The sequence below is a fragment of the Halictus rubicundus genome, chromosome 11, assembly GCF_050948215.1.
Source record: "Halictus rubicundus isolate RS-2024b chromosome 11, iyHalRubi1_principal, whole genome shotgun sequence".
Taxonomy (NCBI): Eukaryota; Metazoa; Arthropoda; class Insecta; order Hymenoptera; family Halictidae; genus Halictus; species Halictus rubicundus.
Window position 1 is genome coordinate 6,133,562 of NC_135159.1, and position 21,209 is coordinate 6,154,770.

Below are 21,209 nucleotides of genomic sequence, written 5' to 3' on the forward strand. Positions count from 1 at the left end.
CTTTCGCCGGTGGAAATGTTGACATTGTGTACCTGGAATTAGCCTCCTATCTTAGAACTAGCTGGTATTAATTTGCCGCTGGTATGCATCGGAAAATGCGATGCTCCATGGAATAGAGAAATTTTTTAACCGGGAAATGGAAAATTTTTTCAAATTTTCCACGGGAAAAATATTGACAAGCTTGCAATAATATCAGTACTTGGAGTATATGGTAATTTTTACTATAAGTATGATTACCGGACTGCACGCCAAATTTCTAATTTCAACAATAATAATACACCGTATTTTTAATTTCAGTGACAATGATACCAAAAATTCTCAATTTTAAACAACAATAGTAGAACAAATTTTCCATTTCAACAATAAGAATGCAATACTAAAAATTTGAATGAGAATGTCAACAATAATGCAACAAAATATTTAATTCCGGATAACAATAATCCAAAAATTATAAATCCTCAATCGTCAACAACAATTACATAATAAATCCTCAGTTTTTAACAACAATAATACGACAGTTTTTCAAATTCCACAACAATAGTACAACAAATTCTTAACTTCACCTATAATAACAAAATAAAATTTTAGTTTACGATAGAAAATTTTAGATACGATAATAAAAGGTTGAAGAACAGTGAGGAAATAATTAGAACTGCATCGACAGTAACGCAACAAATTTTCGATTTCACGGATGCTAAAAATTTGATAGCCTCGGCGTGTCTGTTTATCATTCTCGAAAGTTGCTTACGAGGACCGTGCGAATGCTGAAGCACGCTGCAACAGCTGGTTCGCGGCTCTTCTAATTCAAATCGGAAAACATACGGTTGTACACAAGCGGCGCTTACAAAAGAAGTGTCTGACATCGTTCACCCACACACTAGGACCGACTCTCTTCATTGCTAGCCGACTCGGTGTCAGGCTGTATATATTCCACGTTTGCATTGAGAGTCTTTCAAGTTTTTGACACTGTTTGTACCACGACCATGAATTCACACGTTGCTTATCTATTAATTTACCCTCGCGCCCTCACCAACAAATGTTTGCACAAATCATCATCATGGTTTTCGACCATTTTTAGTTTACGTTTCAATTCTATCAATTATCCATAATCTGAGATTTTTTAAACAAATATATCAAATTCAATCAGAATCATAACGAAATAACAAATTTTAGTTAAACCAAAGTAAAATATTGGTATATTTTTAATTTGTTGTCGAGTTTCAATTAAAAATTATTTTCTGATCATTTTTATTCTTCATTAAATGTATAGTTTATACCGAAAAGGTAATATCGAGTATAATAATGTAATTTTTTATGTAATGCAAGTATTAATAAAGATTCAGAAAATGTAATGTGAGACCGCTTCGATTATTACACAGTAGTGTCAATTATCCGAACACTCGTGTTCTACTGATTAGTTCGGATAATCGAGGTTCTACTATATCGTAAATTAAGGAAGTGAATAAAATTAAAATTGTGCCGTGTTTGGAGTCATTTTAATCAGAAAAATGTCAGAAATGTGTTAGCAAGAAAAAACTTATAAAAATAAATAAAGTTTTGTCGCTGGATTACTATTGCTGTCCTCTTCTACGTTCAATGCTACAAAGAATAGTGCCTGTGCACAATATAAGTGACATCGGTTCTGAAGTTTTCACTGTAGAAAATTTTAGCTCGTCTTCTATGTGGCGTTGTTACAATGCTGCTCAGCGTAAATATTTTTGTTATTTACACCTGCCAAATCGTATAGACCGCTTTCTAATAAAACAAGAATTGCGTTGCAAGTTAAATCGGTTCATAATTCTGAATCACGTAGCACTAGTTTACGAAATCTTAAAATTGCGTGCTTAGTCCAAGATATTGCAAGTCGCTCGGGTTCTCCATAATTTTCAATGTGATTTTTTAATCTGATAATTCTGTTTACATTTACTTCTGTAGTCTTCAAAATTTCCTATATCTGTAATTCATTTTCAAAATTATTCGATCGATACCCTCTGGATAGTCAAATTATTATTATTACATATTAATAACTAAATTCATTAAAATAAATCAGCAGGTGATCAGAAGAGTCACGAGTTTATACGTTTTCAGAGCTTAAAGTGTTTACAGATGATTTGGTTATTTTAAGTATTTTTAGCTTCATGATTTTTAGGTGTCAACAAAATTCCCATTTAAATAGAACAGTTGAGTAAACGAGTAAATAAATGCGCCAGACAAGCTGGTGGATGATCTCCGAGCGCATAGACTTGAATAATAAATTATTACCAAGGAGTAATAAAAAAATAAAATCGATTTTCTAAAACGAAATAGAAGGGACCGTTCCACGAAAGAAATGGCCAAATTTGGAAAATGGATCGTATCTGGAAGAAAGGTGATTAGCAGCCGATTGGCAATCATCCAGACGAGGTTTCCAAGAATATAACGAATTTGTCTTGACGCCGTTGTTAGAGGGAATAATCGTCATTGGCCGAATGCAAGTAAAACGTTAGGTCTGACACCAGCGCGCGCCCTTCTTCGTTTGACTGACACGGTTTCGATGTGCCAAGGCCTATTACCCATAATCCACTTTCCAAGCTAAGAATGAAACACATGTACAAACATAAATGCACTTCGTTCATTCTTCTCTTGTCAGTTGCAATCTGTTTACGGCAGTTTTACACATATGTAAATTACATATACAAATTAGTTTTTTTGTAGCTGAAGCACGAACAATTCTTACAGTTGAAAATTTCAGATATTTACAAGAAGATACGTACATCAGAATTTGTCAGAAACATATATGAATCCACTATTACGTTTTAAGATGTTGACACGTGTGTCGACAATATTCCACAAATTTGTTTAAGTTGCAAAATTGGTGTCTCACGGACTTGCAACATTATTCGATCCTGTTCAAATGTCCATAATGTTGTAAAATTATATTCTATTCAGAAGAGTCTGTAAAATAATAACGATAACGTTTATGGTTGTGGTGCAAAAGTGATTAAAATTGAAAATTAAATATCTGAAAAACTGAAAATAATAGGATAAAATGGTTCACTATTATATTGGCATTTTGTTTCAATGATAGGCTGTAATTTATACCAATTAATTATTAACGATTGCAATTTCGATTGTGAACTGCAGCCAATATTTTATTTGTACGTCTCTCAAAAACATTCTTAATGATTGAAACATAACCAAGGCTGCAGCAGTCTTCGAATTTTGTCGTAGGGGTAGTTTGCCTTTCTGTTACGATTTTGTCATTTGATCCTGTTTGCTTGAATAAATCTTGGAATCAGGGTAGAGTCAAAAGCTCACGGTCAGCTCCTCGACTTATGAATCACGCCCGGCCCTACCTTTGCATCATGCCAACTTGTCTCTCTGAGCTCGAGAGACGTTGCAGCGGTGGTACGGTTTCATCGGCAGTGACTTTCAGCTGCCACTTAGGGGTTACGTGCACCTGAGAACGATGGAAGTCGTACTCGAGAATTTTCTTCATATGTCACGTTATATTTTCTATATTTTTCCTTATATATTCTACTCTCTTTATTTAATTTTAGATATTTCATCTTTTATTCTATTGTATTCTCGAAATTTCATTTTACATGCTCAGTTTTCTATATGTTATTTTGTGTATTCTATTTTATATGTTTTATTTTCTATAATTTATTTTATATATCTATAATACTATAATTTTTTAAATGATCACATTATCATATAAGGATATGATAATGTTACACTATTTTATCATGATACATAATAATATACGGTATGATAATGTATGATAATAGTGTATCATTATATTATAATAGTGTTAACATCACAGTTAAAATGTATTTGTGTTATCATATTTTTTTATGATTATGTTATTCTTATGTCAGTCGAGCCAAAGACGGGGAAGAATTAAATAATTCATTAAACAGATGCAACCCAACCTGACACATGTTCGACAGAAAAATAGGTGGAACGAAGAGATTGGTTAGGTTATGTAGGTCGGCTGGGTCACCCCTTTGGCCTGCGACTAAACCTTCCAATTAAAGCGTGCAGATGAATAGTCGATTATCGTCCTCCTCGAAATAATTCCTGTGCCCCGGGGCAACAGTTTTCCTCGTGTCATTGTCATTCCTCTTATTAAATATATATTGTATCTGAAATGGCTGAGGTAAATGTCCCGAACCATATTCCGTTAAGAAGCTTGAATATTCCATTAGCCATCTGTAAATTGTTATAACATAATAATTTTTAGTAAATTTTCATAGTAATTTTTCTAACATTCACTATCAGTTCTTTGAAAAATTTAATTTAGAGAAAGTTACATTTTTAGCTTCGAAAACTCGGAAATTTATTTCTATAATATCTTCCCTAAAGACTAGCATGTGCGTAGTGTTTAAATAAAGAGACAATAAAAGCACCTGTCGTTTTTGCTCTTTTAAGAAGTAATGATTTATTGAGGCTATTCGCCATTGTTGATTATTGCTTCATAATCCCTGCTAAGATCAGTTACGATTCTAATTCAAATGCTTCAATAACAAGGTTCTGTCTATTTATAGCGGAAAGTAAAGGTTCTCTATGATCTCATATCTAAAAATCATTCGGAGCAAGATGCAATGATCGCCGATGCCAACATAATACTTCACGGCTATAAATTTAAAAGTCGAGACTGTAATTCAAACTAAATCTCTCATCCGACACTTTCCAGGCGAACACTGGGTCCCTTCGGACCCAGATCATTACATTTATACAACAATAAATATTTAGAAATGTATTAACGATAATACATAATTCGTAATGTTAAAAGTGAAATGATATGATCCACGAAGTCAGTTTTTACTTTTTTGTGTACCTTGCAGGTTTCCAAAAAATCTGAAAAAATTCAGAAACCGAAAATTTAATTTTTCTTTCTAATTATCACCCAGTCGAGGTAGAGGAGTTAAAATTTTGCACAATATGTTCTCTCCTAACAAGCCATGGAATAGCATATCAATAGTTTCATTCCCTTCGTCCTTTTTAAGGGGTGGTTTCATGCCACAAAACCAAATTAGATGTCCAACATAAATAGGTTTATATGCATTGTGAATTTTTTTATTTAAATATTCTATTTTCATAATTTTTTGAAATTCCATGCGAGAGGTGGAAGTTGTTCACCTGGAAAGGGGGTGAAATTGTTTAATTTATTCCGTAGCGTCGCAGTACATTTATTTTGGAAACGAACGGTATGTCGAAAATATATCGTGACATATTGTGCCTTCGAATGCCATATGTGAATCGACTTAATGCGTTGGATAGGCAACGACGTGATATGTCAATCGGACTGACGAGGAGTTCGAATTGATGACAAGGGGGAAGTTCGTTGGCTAGCCAAGAGACAGCCCGGCATCTTATTACGGTTTTCGGTGCACAACAACCTTGAACTTTAAAGTCTGTTTGCACGGACCAACACGGAAACGTTTAGGCTTGGTCGTCCCGACTTGGTCCAAGCACTATCAGCCCGTTTAAAAATATTTCGAACTCAAAAAGCTGCGTGGGACTCTAATTCTCGGTCTGGCGTACGCGAAACTCTTTTGCATATTCGCAACGTGTCATAGCAAGACAATTTCTTGGTTCGTTACGTTGTACGCAAAAGATTTAATTTATGTTCATATATCATATTATTTTGTGTTACTGTATTATCATGTTATTATACTAACATATAGTATTCGATTAATAATCAGATATTATAAGGAGTATAATAAAGATAATGTTATCACATCATCAAATTATCCTATCATTATGAATTATTATAAATTATTTAATAATAATGATGACATCTTACTATCATATTATTAGACAATCATTTTATCATATTATTATGGTATTACATTTATATATTGTATTATCATATCATTGAATTATCATACTAACATTTTGTCATATTACTAGATTATTACTTAGTCCGTTAACAATGACTAAACAATGACAAATGAACTAAACATGCTCTTTGTTTTCTGTTTCAGGTGGTGCTAGTTTTCATTCTCAGTATAGCGTCGCTTATAATATATTTCATCGATGCCTCCAGGTGAGCAGTCCAAACAACAATTATCTTATCAGTTTTAAAAACGTAGCTATTTCATTAATTTCAAACGGTAACAGTATCTGAACATTATCAATCGAATAGTTGAGATAGCTCATAGAATCATTCCAGGCAAGAATTATTCCCGCAGCTTCCAAAATTAAAGCGCAAAATAAGTAAAAAATGTTTTTTTCTCAGAAACTAAAAATTATAGAGGCAAACAGTTTTCAGATTCGTATTCAATATTTGTCGTTTCTCAGCAACATCCTGCAATTCCATACTTTATTTGATTTATTCAAATTTGAAATTTGTACTGTTCTTTCGCAATTTAATTTTTCAAAAAATTAGGATACATTTGTTTATCGTTATAATGCCAGAGAAAAGAGTGTACAAGTTTTTAGGTCGCGACCGTTTTACTACGAATTCCTGGGATGGCACGGAACCAAGTTATCGAGAGCGGCATGAATATCTGAGTACTTCAAAAACTTTTAATGGCGAACGCTATATCTTTCAGAAAAATATCTGCTCGGATAGATTCTGTATTCCGTATGTTATTTGTTCTCATCGATCCGTGCTATTCACGAAATAAAAAAAATATACCGCGAGATCTATAAAAGCTTGACGTTCTACATTTCTTTGTAATCTGCGAATTGGAGAAAAGTCTGCGAGTTTGCGAGTCTAATAAGAAAATGCAAGAGACTGTTACCGGTAGGAATGTAGGAAAATTAACTAACTAATTACTGTTTCCTTTAATAGTGGCTGCAATAAGAGAAAATTCAATTTGAATCGATTACATATTTCAGGAATATTTTAATAATATATTGATATTCGAAATAGTGTTTTATATTACATTCTATTATATGTATAAATATTTTTGTCAATATATAGAGAAGCATACATATACATATTATGTATAATATGTATATACATATATACTTCACGTGCATAAAAATTCGTAGTATGCGTTTACAATTAAAGCTATCATAATAATGCTATAGTTACTAGATATTTTCGTTATTTATTTATATTCTTCTTTTAAGAAATGTGCTAACGCTACTATTATACGAACATGTTATTTTCATTGGTTTTATAAAAGTAACACGTAATTAATTAATTAATTAATTAATATCCGGAATAATTAACGGTATATCATCATTTTTGTTACAGCGAAGAGGTGGAACGTTGCCAAACGTGGAACGACAACATTACTCAGCAGATAGACTTAGCTTTCAATATATTTTTTATGCTCTACTTTTTTATACGCGTAAGTGTCAACAGTTTTACCATATAATTGTTCTTGCACTTATCTCAACGCATGCGGAAATCCTGAAAAAAATCTAGCACATATTAAATTCCCTGGCATATGCTTTTAAAAATAAACGTCTCAGTTTTTTAATTTGAGAATTCTGGTCATTAAAAATATAAATGATTAAAAGAAATTGAAAAAGATTGTTTCTTAAAATTTATTTTTTAAACTACATTGCATCTCGCCAAAAACTCTGAAAGGAATCAAGAACTTATGACAATATATCGCTACCGTCAAAATATAAATTTTGTAGCTCTTAACTTCTATGAGTAAGCTGTATTATGTTAAACTTTTTGGAGTTTGTGTTCTTTTTTTAATTTTTTGTGACTAGGATTGACAAACAAAAGATATTCGATAAAATTTCGGAGATCATACATGTAATAATATGCAACCACGATAAAAATATAAATAATGGCGTTTTTAAACTTCTCTAAACAATTATCCTTTTTTTTTTTAATTTTTCACGTTCTGCTATTTTCTTTCCTTTTTTTACTTTTTACAACAGGAATATCCAATCGTTGGCAAAACTTGTTAATATGTGTTTCCACATGGCTACTGTGTGTCACATTATTTCAGAATTTTCGCATGCAATTAAATAGTAAAAACAACCAAAAACTGATTTTTCTATTTTATCTCATATCAACCGTGTCGTTCATAATTTCTTAAAAGAAGACTGAAATTCACATATATTGTATGCCTGTAATATTCTCCAATGGTTACACCGAGTGTCCCAGTATATACAGAACCACGGGGGTGGTGGTTCTACATGGGAAAATAAGTCGAAAATATAGAATAAAGAAAACCGCCTAATTTTCGAGAAAATCGAGTTTGAAACTCGGCGAACACCCGTACTACTAGATAGGAATCGTCTGACGTGTCTGATCATGACCAACCAATTCTACTTACAGACCCTAGGCCCGCGTACTCTGCGGATTTTCAAAGTCGATTTTCTCGGAAACGAAGCCTCAAATGAAAAAAATTGATTGCGCATTTTAGACTTATTTTCTCATGTAGAATCATCTTCTCCACCATCGATCCCTGCACACTTGCCAATAATTTGTGTTTCGGTTGACAATCGGAGGCAAACGAGAATAATCTGTATTTTGGTTGATAGTCGGAGGCAAATAAAAATTGTGTTTTGGTTGACAATAGGAGATAAACGAAAATAATTTTCGTTTCTGTCCGACAGTTTATCGCCGCCAGTGACAAGCTGTGGTTCATGCTGGAGATGTATTCGTTCGTGGACTACTTTACGATACCACCGTCCTTCGTGTCGATATACCTCGATCGGACGTGGATCGGACTGAGGTTCCTCCGAGCCCTACGACTGATGACGGTCCCTGACATCCTCCAGTACTTAAACATTCTAAAGACATCGAGCTCCATTCGTCTCGCCCAACTCGTATCAATCTTCATCTCCGTCTGGTTGACAGCTGCTGGCATCATTCATTTGGTAAGACATTAGGAATCATTCCACTAAAATCGTACAACCGCTCCACTACCACTGACAAAACTTATTCGATCGAACAAACCAAGTGTCCATCAATGTAATTGTTCATATCTTCAAAAAAAAAACTCGTCATGAAGAAAATATTCGTACAAAATGAAAATTTTTGTTTCTTCATATCGTACAGATTACAATATTACAAAATTATACATCGGTTGTATTCTGCAAACTACTACATAGTTTCATGCAAGAAAGATTTATGTAACATTCGTAGTTACCCCACAAACAATTCTCAAAGTTCAAAATGTGACTATCATTTGAAAATTAGATTTCTCATTTCCTAATTTTCAATCGGTGCATTAAAATATCTAAAACTTAGTTATTTGAATATGAAAATTGATTATTGGATACACGTGCAAATTAATTTGTAGACTTTTCTTTGCGAATCTATAGATTGTTTGCAAACAGTTCAAATGCATTCTGCTCTCAAAAATAATTTCCATCACTTTCTCAGTATTTATTCCATCTTACAAGTAGTTAATGAATCTGGGAGGCACGAATTAATTTGTATCGCTAATGCGTGAAGATCGAATTATTATCAAGTGAAGTCTCGCAGAATCATTCTTTACTGTGTTCGTCGAATTGAATCTATGTAGGAAACATCCCCCTAATTCGCACAGTTGTCTCTCGTCAACCGGTCAAACAAATAACTTGTGAGGCTAACTTGAGAATTAATTATTATTAATTGTTCGCAGCTTGAAAACTCAGGGGACCCATTCGAGTTCGCGAACCCGCAACAGCTCTCGTACTGGACTTGCGTTTACTTTCTGATCGTAACGATGTCCACGGTAGGATATGGCGACGTTTACTGCCAGACGATCCTCGGCCGAACATTCCTAGTATTTTTTCTACTCGTCGGTTTGGTAAGCCTTCTTTCTATCATCCTTTGTTTTCTATATAGCTAACAAGTATCGATATATATATAAATATACATATCTAGATAACATATATATTGATATATATATCTACCAATTACCAAAGAAATATAAACCGCCCTTTGTAGATCACTATAGGAATCTCGCGCGAAAGACAGAATGGCCTGGGCAAAACAATGAACCTTCTTGGTTTTCTTGTATCCAATAATCGTTCGAACAGGCAATTTCGTTTTTTCCCCGAGACACACCGGACTCTGCGCTTCAAGCTCAATTTTCAATTTTATCACCCCAAAAAGAATTTTTGTATATTTTTGTAATTTTGCCACGATGTGATAAGACTGTAAAATTGACCGAAACTATTCTAAAATCTTTCAACTTACTACAACAATTGGCGCAATTCAAAAGAAAGCAAAAATTGGTATAATAAGATGAAATAAAAATTAATAATGAATGCGAATTGGAATTTCAAGGTCGCAGAGTTCGTTAGAGTAGAATTGTCATGATCGCAGCCTTGTCAATGGTCGTATTGTTAGTGCAAAACGCGACGAAACGTTTATTGTTAATTTATCGGTAATAAAGTATCGTTTAATGGGCACTGTGAATATTTCGTTTCGATGTTCTTTTTGCTTGAAATTTTGGATAGTTGATTTTTTGGCAACACACATTGCTGGTTTGTTTTGAGGTACTCCGAAGTTTGTTAGTCTGTTTGTTCTTTAGAGCTGTACTAATAATACGTCTGTAGATGAAATTGGCAAGGTGAGCGATGAACAAGAGAATTACTCTTCCCCAAAACACACAAGACGGTGAGCATTTCGAATGCACAGTGTCCTCTGGTTCTTTATGCTAGGGATTTTTGGGGATTTTTGGGGATTTTTGTTGGACGGATTGTTTTGAGGTAATTAAGTCACAAATTGGTTGGGTTCGTGGGAAAGAGTCTCAACGGCTGTGTGCAAAATTTCCTTAATAATTCTTCTGATAATTGCTCATTTACTTTGATTCTTGTTCATTGTATTTTCAATTTTTTTTTTCTATAGAAATAAATTAAACTTTGACAATTTTGCAAAGTCCCCTCTGAAATTATCAGCATCTAATAACCTTTACATTTTGCACATTGATAGTCCTGTAGGTCGAACGTAAGTTCGTACATAATTTTGTTTGATTGAGCCTCAAGGTCAAAAAAGAGACGAAGTAAAAATTTGTATTATGCGTCACTGACTGAGAGCTGTAATTAAAAAAAAAATCACAAAAATCAAGCTTTCCAACAATATACAATTTTATTCACATTATTGCTTTTTTAAAAATATATTTGTATATGTACAGAAAATATCGTCTAACATTGACCAAAAACTTATGATTAGAAGTATTTTTATTGACTGTCGGACAAATAGATTTTTGACAAAGTATACGTTCAGGACTTTTCTTAGAATCTTGTTACTTTTTACGAAACTTCGAGGTCATGGAAAATTTGTTAGGTGAAACTAATCGTTCTATTTCTTATGTTCCTCGGCGTCCTGATTTATTGAACAATGTCTACAAAAGTTCAAACTGGTCTACAAAGGTACTAAAATCCAAATTGTTGCAATTGTTGGCAGCACAGTCTTCGCATTTGTAAAGCTTTTGAGGAACAGTTGTTGGGTGTAAGGTTCGTTAAGTAAACGTTGCGTCAGCCATGGGACTCGATGAATTTTTTCTGCCAGAGGACAGTGTCATTCGTCGTGGAATCGATCGCTTCATTTGAACGACGATGCGCAGTGTCTGCGACAAGCATGTCCGTGCGCGTGTGTGCGTGCATACGCGAGCATGTGTACCGTGTTATCGATCGCGGCCTAACACTCGGCCGAGCAACGCGATTCGATTCGATTATTCGCCTCGATGTTAATCGAGGCGAGGGAGCCACGTTTTCTTTTCCCCCGAGCCTGAGCATCGCCGTTTAAACGTGGCCACGTCTAGCGTAACATTTGTCTATGAATGTCATTAGCGTAACAGAGAGATTCCACCACCGTAGTTCACGCTGTTTTACCGACGGGAACTGCTACTTTCGTTCGAGATGCACATGTACCGTCACTCGTTGGAACATGGCAGACTCGACAAACCTTACGCGGGTACACTATGGCCGTGTACTGTTGTTATACGCCTCGACGAACAAAGACTCGACTCGTTTCATTCTAATATACGATGCTCGAGTCTATTTTCACTCGTGGAGACCAATTTTTTCAATTTTCATACTCCTGGTTCGGGAAATATTCTATGGGATGTTGACGTGCGATGCCCGGGTCAGTTGGGACCCAGAAGCGGGCGTAAAGAATGATCAATTTTTAAGAGTAATAGAATTCACACTGGAAATATTCGAGAAAAATACAAATTAATAAATAAATTAATTGTCAAGGCTAATAACGTTCACACTGGAAATTTTCGCCAGGAAAACAGTTGTCAATTTAATAGAAATCAATGTATTAAAATTTAATTGCTACTTTTTAATCTAATTTTAATGTTACCAGAAATCTGTCTATATATAATTAGCAGAGATGAATATGAAAATATAAATGGTTGCACGTGTGGTGTAAGATATAAAATAAACACACGTGTAAAAATATTTACATTTATGAATCAATGAATATTTCTATAATTTGCAAACGTGTTTTCCGATATTGTCCATGTTGATTAACCTTCCGGCGTGCGCCCCTCTTTTAGTAACACAGGCAAGCGCGCCGTAGGTTCCATATTCATATACATACGCGGCATTAATGATACTATATTTCAATTCGTTTTCGAAATAATTACGAAATACTTACTTAAACATATGAAGCAAACGTCGCGTGGGACATAAATAGAATGTAAAATCCAAAATTGTTTTGATACTGCAAATTTACTAATCCTACGAAAATTCTTGCCAGTTTAATAAAATAAAAAGCATTATTCACAAAATTAAAAAGTAATTGCTAAATAATCATATGAGAAACGAAATGACCAACGCGCTCTTATAGAGACCAAACAAATTTTCTCCCCTTTATCGCACGACTAATCAACATCTCAGAAAATACAATCCAAAGAACAAGCACACGAGTCGAGTCTTCTCAAAGCGTCGAGGCCCAAAACGGTGAAAAAAGCCTTCTATGGTCACCGAGCCAGCTTTACACCTCTCTTTAAATCTGTTGAGACTCGTATCTGTTCAAACTTTGTGTCCTAATCCCCAAAAATCGCATATACTTGGTACATGCCACGAGAGAAAAACCGAAAAGAGAAAAAATGAAACGAAAAAAAAAAGAAAAAGAAAACAGAAAAAAGAAAGAAAATATAGCAAAACACTTCTCCATCGGCTTAAGCAGGTTGGCCCACCTGCACGCCAGTTTGGACCGTGTCCCGTGTCTTGCTCCCGAGACGCGAAACAAAAGGAAAACGGGAAAAGACAGTCGAAAGATAAGAATGGAAAACGAAAAACCGATGAGATACATTCCGACGTGAACCGAACGCCGAGTTGGAGTTTAGAAGTTTTCTATAGCGATACTGGCTACCTGTGCCTTATGCCTATACCTCTATGTGTGGCCGTAGTCGGAGCTGGACTAGTGTTTCGTGCGGTTAGGCCACCCTCGTTTCCGTTTTCGTTTTCACTCGGGCACGAACACGGGATTAATGGGCCGTGTCCATCCTAAATCTCGTTTTATACGATTAGCTGATCGTGGTTGTACAGTTTGTTGGGCTAATGCAGTAGTAACAGTTACACAGTGCTTTTCATCTTGGATTTGAACTCGTACAATTATTTCAGAAATTTATAATCATCACAAATGTACAAAATTATCCCCACAAGTTTACTAGTCTATAACTTCACGCCAAAAAATAAAATTTACAGCGTAGCCTATGAGATGGCCCACAAAAATAAATTTTGGCGCCCAATAATATAAAAGCTTGTGAAATGAACCTCGCAAAGTAGCCTATGGTGACTGTGAATGATTACGGTTAGTAACTTCGAAGTAATATGGTCATCACTACTCTGCGGATTCTATATGTTTCTAACAAAAATGAACTGGTCAAATATAAAACTATAAAGACATTAGAAAAATTGAATGATATCGTTATATTATTTTCGACTTGCCAAATTAGAGAAAATGCATATTTATTTAACTTCTGTTTCTTACAATTGGCTTGGAAAATTTTTATTTTGCATAGAGATCCGCAGTCCAGTCATTACCCACGACTTTCAGTGCAATACGAATGATCAAAGTTATTTACCATAATTTACACTAACCACAAGTGATCAAGGTAATTGCCAGTAACATACAGCCTCCTCAAATGACCATGGTCAGTGACCGCGAATAACCAAGGTCAGTGACCGCGAATAACCACGGTCAGTGACCGCGAATTAACAAAGGCATTGCCAAAGACTTTCAGCAATTGCGAGTGTCCATGGTGATTGATTACAAATGACCACGTTTGGCGACCGCATATGACCATGGTTACGATACTGCATGATAATGCTCATTGATATCAGCTCGAACAAATGAAGATGACAATAAATCGTCTGTTTTATTCTAAATTAATTTTGGAATCTCTAAAATTGCAAAAACGATTGTACCTTTTGGCGGATGAAGTAACTATAGCGAGAGAATATTGAAACGACACGAAACGCCGACAACCGGCTCCGACGGCGAGCTTCTATCGTCCTCGTACCTACACGCCTCACTCTGTCGTAAAGCAAAACGCGAACAAATAAGGGGAAAGAGAAAAGAACGCAGAAAAAAAAACGAGAAAAGAAGCACATGAAAGGTCTATCAATGCGGATCGCGACTGCACCTTGCGCTTCAAAGTATCTCGGGGCAAGGTGATTAGAAGAAGAGACTTTCCCGTGACACACGTAGTCGCTCGCAGTTCTTTTTTTCCTGTATGATGTCTCTTGACTGCGCAGGCTTCCGGGGAGCTGGCTTTCGTTCAGCGCCCACTCACGCCAGGTCATTGTTCAAGATGGCACAGAATCGCCCAAGCCGCCCCACTTTTTTTGGCTCTTTGCGATCGGGCGCTGCGCGAGACAGGTTACGAACACGTCGAACGCGATTTTCGGCCTTACGACCGTAAAAAATTCAGTTAAACAGGTGGACGACTCCCGGAGCGTGTCGGGTCGCGGGGGTTAGGCTTCTGTGAGCCGAAAGATAGAGGGGATGATCGGTAATTTGAGTGTCCCCTGTTCATACATTCGGTGATGAATGAGGAAAAATGAGGTTTGATTTGGAGACAAATTCTGAGGGAATTTTGGACGTTGCGGGAACGAGGATGTAGGAAGATACATTTTTATTTTCTCTGATGTTTTGAGGATCATTTTTAAAATAAAATAATTGGGAAATCTCTGAAGAAAATTAGCGGAAATATTTCCAGAGCTACTTTAGGAATTTTTGTTTACTTTACTTTACTCTGATGATCAAAATTGAGGAATTGATCGATTGGGTATGGGGGGGGGGGGGGAGAATATTGTTGATGTTTGACTCGTTGTAACTCCGTGGAAGATGATCGAGAAATCACCTAAAGAGTAAAAACTCCACTTTGTTAGTCTTTTTCTACACTTTTGATTTTGGAGATATGGTTTTCGCCCTTTGAAATGAACTCAAGCACATCGCCGTCAATTTCCTCTCAATGTTACAAGCTATAATGGTTAAGCATCGACAATATTTCATTCAAAATTGGTCGATTTTTCTTATACATTATAAATTTTAATTATTGTACTAACCTCAAATCTAGAACTCTAGAAATCTAGAATGCAGAAACCAAAAATCCTCAAATCAAATCTCTAAAAAACTAAACTTCCAAATAAAATGGAAAGTGACCTAATTTTTTATAATTAATCTAGCAATAATATCGATCATCCTTTTTATATCCTCTGCCTAACTCCCTCAGTCCCGCCTTTCAACGCTTTGGAATCGTCTACGTGCAAAAGAACGACTTTCGGGTAGAAACCTTGAGTAATCTCGGTACAGCCTCGCTAGTAGACCGTCTCCGCCAAGCCTTGATCCCGTGAAACCCGCTACTCTCTCGCGGAGACTCGCGTAATCAGGTAATCGACGCCATATTGGCAATAATGTGAGTCAGATTCTGTTGCAGCCGCGACACTGACTATCGCTGACATTAACAAGACAGAGAAAATGGCTGAGTATGATCTTCATTGTATTCTAAACGACACGTCTCTCAACCTCATATCTGTCTACTGTCTGTTTTCTGTGTTCGCTCTCCACGAAATCTCGTCACGCTCATCGCAGACGAGGCATGGGAATAGACTAATTACCATATGGGACGGAAGACAGTGATTTTGTTAACCCTCTAGATAGGGGTAGCACAGACTTAAAAGATCCCTACAGATGTCGCATCTTATGGGGTTTTGTGTCTAAAAATCAAGGGATTTTAAAGACCACTTTACCATTTTAGTGTCGCGACCGACGTTACCGATAATTCATGAATGTAGGGGTATCAGCAAGAACCGAGTATACGTATACTTCATTTTTACTATGAATGCTTAACGCGTTTTAAGATTTAAATTTTAATAAGAGTTCGCGATATTTTAACAATTTCAGTTGATGTCAATTAAATTAATCTCAGTCATAATATTTTTAACATAAACATAAAGTAATCATAATACTGCTACTTGCGTATATACGTTTGATATATGGAGGAACAGTATATTTGAATGAAAATATGTAGATCTTTTTATTCATGTTTTATATAGTTTTACTAAAATGTCATTAATGCGTGTACGTAATCTATTATTTATGGTAACGTTTCTTTTCGATTCGGCTTTCAGTTTTCTTCGATTATACATTCAGTTACACTAAGCAACATTTTTGCCTGTTTGCCTAATATTTTTGCCATAGTGGCCAAAGTAACATGTGAAACAGTTCGCGCAACTCGACGAATATTCATATGATCGTTTAATGAAATTATGCACGATTGAAAATTGTATGCTTTAGATTAAGAAGCAGTCTGGCTTCTTCCTTTAGACATCTCCCAAAAGCAGGAAAGAAATCGTTTGAATGATTTTTGTACGAATATAATGCGGCAACATTGTGCTTCTAAAGTAAAGAGTAATCTTTCAGACAATGTGCTCCTTGAAGTCATTTAACATTTTCTTTAAACATTTTGAGGTATCATTAACCATTTAAAAAATATGAAAGTGGGTCAATTTAAGCAGGCCGTTTTGTACGTTAAAATTTCCTAGATTGTTTTCCTTTGTATCTTAAAAGGGCGTTCGTTTATGACAATAGAGTTTGTAAATTCGGTGAACTCGCAAATAAATTCATAAATTGCCGGTAACAAGTGCGACACGAAAATGCTAACGGAACCCTGGAACTCCAAGAACGTGTTAAATAAAAAAAAAAAAACAAACAAAATACATACCGATCAAATTGAACATTCTGCTCTTTTTCGAAGTCGGTTAAACAAATAGGCGATTGGTCTACGGCTATACCTCGTCTGTGCGCTCATTATCTGCCATTTACCATACTTCACGTATGCTTCTTTAGCATACTGACCTCGCAACAACTAACCGACCTCTGCGCTAGAGGGCCCCAAGGCCCTTGAGTCCCAAAGAACTTTTTTTAAATCTTGATTTTGAAAAAAATCAAAAGACATTACTGAGAAAAATAATAGCACGAAGTCTGACGATTTTTAACCGTAACGGTTGTTGGTGTCTGTGCGAGCTTGATATTTCTGACTGTTCATTCTATCTGTATGTCTGTCTGTTTTCTCTGCGAACGCTAACATGCTGCTAACCCCGCCCCCATTTTACACACTCACACGTATGGCCGCTTTCATTCTTGGTTTTGTCTCGGACCGTTGCCGTTCCGAGCCGTTTCTCGAGACTTCTGTAACCCTAACCTCGAAACGATGACCTGACCTCGAGCTTGATGTGTGTTGACTGAATAACTGCCCTGCCGAAGTAGAAGGAATACGCGAATCTATTTTTCTTTTTCTTATAAATCGTTGATTACGCGTAGAGTATGTTTTGGTAATGGCTGTTTCTACGATTTTTTCGATCTCATCGAGACGGCCCATATTTTTCAAAGTACACGATTTCCTTTCTCAATATTAAACGGATATTTGTTACACTTTTCTTTTGAATTATATTCTTATATTGCCAGGATATATTATAACACACATAACATATTCGACTTAATATACTTTAATTATAATAATATAATTATATCTTGCTTCATTCTGAATGCTATACATTTTAATTATATTATTATATTATGATGATACAATATATGCTACATGTTTTATTGAATATATTTCAATTATAACAATTTCATATTTTGTTCCATTTTTTTATACACATTTTGTATCATAGTATATATAGAAAAACAAATATTTCATTTAATGTATTTTATTTGTAACAATATTAGTATATTTTGTTTAAATTCGTTAGGGGTATATTTATATATATTTTCTACTGCTATTTATAATTTATTGTTTATTTCATTTTGTCTTAGTCTTTGAATACATTTTAAAATTATAGTATTATATATTTTATAATTATTATAATTATAATAAGATATTAAAAAGTTGTACGTTGAATTCAAATTTTTTTATTAGCTGTAAACATCTTATGTGTTTTAGTACCACACAGTTTTTACATATTTTATTTAAATTTTCATATCGCCATTAACACAATTTTTCTCTTTGAAAACTACAAGAAATAGTATTAATCAAATTTAACCTTTACGCGATATTTAATGTTTCATAATATAAGAAATATTATACTTGTTGTGTTTAATGCACTTGACAACGATATTCTCTTGTCAATAAAGTTCTAGAATTTCAATATAAGTTTATCAGAAAAGTTTCTTGATAAGTATCTTAGAGTCAAAGATAGAAATTTTATTTCTAAATCTCGTCTGCTTACGATGTGTATAGGGTGTCCCTAAATAAAAGAAGCAATAATTTAATTGCAAATCTATATACAAAAACTTTATATTTATATTTCAAGCTATCGAATTCAAGTTAAATCAATACACATACATCTGAAAAAATATATTTGGATTTTTTAACTGTTCAAATATGACAACTGATCTTTGCAATATAAAATTGCTCACAAAATCTTTATAATCTACAGTTAATATATTATAGATTTGCAAAAGGAATACTGTATTAAGTACATTATTATTTTCTCTTCGACGTTCATTTGTTTGGAGACACTCTATACAAAAATCAAATTCACGGCGACCTCGAAACACGTATTTTCAAATTGATAAAACAGTGCAGAACGGTTCTGTACAAAAAAACAGTTCCTCCTACTACACTTCTTTGTATTATGATTTTATTTAATCGCAGTGTCTTTAGTTGCCTGACATGTCTAACAATAGCAAGAGAGTGTATATCTGTGGATGATACATTACAAGACTCAAAATTGAAGGGAGCACTATGAAACGCGGATCCATCATTTCTGGGATCCAGTAACAAAATTGTTGCGAACTGTTTACAGTGGGTTGTTGACTTTCGTAGTATTGCGGTAGTTGCATTAGATCAGGGATGTTCAACTGTGGCTTCATGGGCTCTTAAATGAAATCCGGAGCCAAACTGAAGTTATCAGGCCACGCCCTATGACGGTAGCGCCTAGACTGTACTTCCCTCCCCCCGCCCCTCCACGCACACGATCATACTCCAAGAGCGTGAATAGTAACTGAGCAACGATCATCGACAGAATGTGGTAGTTTAGGGTAGGCGTGGCTAGACAGTACTATTTTCGGGGCAATTGAAGTTAGCAAGATACTGATATTGCAAAGACTATCCTTGTATTTGTATAGAATATATTAACTGTAAGTGGGCATGTTTTGGGTCCTCTCAATTTCCACGGAGCAAGACCAATGCTCTAGAGAGCATTTTACAACCACAACTAATTTATGGCACAAATAATTTCATTAAGTGGATTTAACTTCTATAGAGTCAGGCCAATGCCCCACAGGGCATTTCATGACTGTAATTAATTTATACTAATCGGGAAGATATATCAGTCTGCGACCACACCTAGTTTAGAATACTCTCGAAAAAGCTGAATTTCTTTGAAAGTCTTCTCAAAGTGTTGGTGTAAAACAGTCTACCTTGCTTGCTTTCCGTGTAGAGTATACTGAGGGGCCATATTACGTTTGTCCCTCTGTGCAGAGTTATCGTTCTCTCTCCTCTGTATCCACAACATGGGCGTGGTTTAGTTTTCACTTTATGCAGAGGACATTGTAAAGGTGTAGTTTCGTTACTCCTATATGCAGAAAATGAAAAGTAAGGGTGCCCCTTCTGTATAGAATGCCACAAATGCCCCAATGGCCATGATGCCTTTATTGTGTACAATGTCCGAAATGGGCGTGGTCATGATGCCCCTATTGTGTAGAACGTCCCAAAGGGGCGTGGCCATGATACTCTCTAGTGTCCCTCTTGGCCCTTGGAGCCACAAGTTGAACATACTTGCATTAAACGCTTTCCTTGCTGCAGCCCTTTTCAAGTACCAACAACACAATAGAAAAGCTACACCTAGATACAGCATAGAATATTGACAGTTTTCTGCGCAATGCCTGGTACTATATTTTCAGCCTCGATTTAGGGGTCCGTTTCGGCCCAAATCTGCACGAAGAACAATGTTTGTCCTTCTAGATGTGTTAGAATGCTTCGTTTCTTAACGTTAGTCGAAATGGACTGCTCAAAGCCTTCTTAATTTCCGTTCTTCGCTTTTAATGACCGAACCACATAATTCTCTGCCCGTTTCTCCTCCTCTCTGTGTTTTTCTTCTGCCGTCAATGTAACTTTAAACGCACCTACGCCTTCGTTGTCATTTTTCCTTCAGTCTCATCACGTTTCCTACATCGTCTCATCGACTAACTACGTTTATTAACTATTTTCGTATACAGGGAAATGGAGCAAGTGTCCTGGAAAAGAATCGACGCGAATTTTTATATGCAAAAATTCGTGGTAATGCAAAATAGTGGAAACAAGATACTGACATGTCTGTCAACATTGATACTCCAAATTATGAAACAGAAAATCACATTAGGTATTGATTGGTAGTGTCATTAAATGTTAACTAAAATCTACATTCATTTTTTAATATAATAATTATAATCGAAAAAATTAATTTGAGAAATATGAAAAAAATTTTTCACAAAACTTGTACTTTTCGAATATTTATGATCAAAGATTTTTTATTTTATAAATAGGATATAAAGAATTCTAAAACGTGTGTAAATTTTGTGTACAATATCTCCATTTATGAAATAACAAGAATTTTAATGAGGTATTATAATTTCATCAAATTACTAATTCAAAAAAATTATAATTAGAAATTGTAATAAACTCTACCAAAGTAAGTCAGTTCTTTTCCAAGACACTCTGTTCATAGAATATTATGCAGGGTATTAAAATGAAATTTTGTTGTATTGTTTACGAATAACGAATAAAAATGGCCTAAAGTAAGTAAGACATATTATTCTATGCAAACGTTAACGTGAAAGTTATGTTTACTCAAACGGAATG

The 21,209-nt window shown here is 35.0% G+C and overlaps 1 protein-coding gene across 37 annotated transcripts in view; it reads left to right on the forward strand.

The window, feature by feature from the left end:
* Slo (calcium-activated potassium channel slo) overlaps nt 1-21,209 on the forward strand; it is a 152,704-nt gene that overhangs the window by 32,285 nt on the left and 99,210 nt on the right. For all 37 annotated transcript variants that reach the window (XM_076796155.1, XM_076796119.1, XM_076796128.1 and 34 more), the window contains exons 2-5: nt 5,973-6,034; nt 7,196-7,292; nt 8,524-8,787; nt 9,537-9,704. In XM_076796155.1, the coding sequence (XP_076652270.1) occupies nt 5,973-6,034; nt 7,196-7,292; nt 8,524-8,787; nt 9,537-9,704 (591 nt within the window). The remainder of the gene's footprint in view (nt 1-5,972; nt 6,035-7,195; nt 7,293-8,523; nt 8,788-9,536; nt 9,705-21,209) is intronic.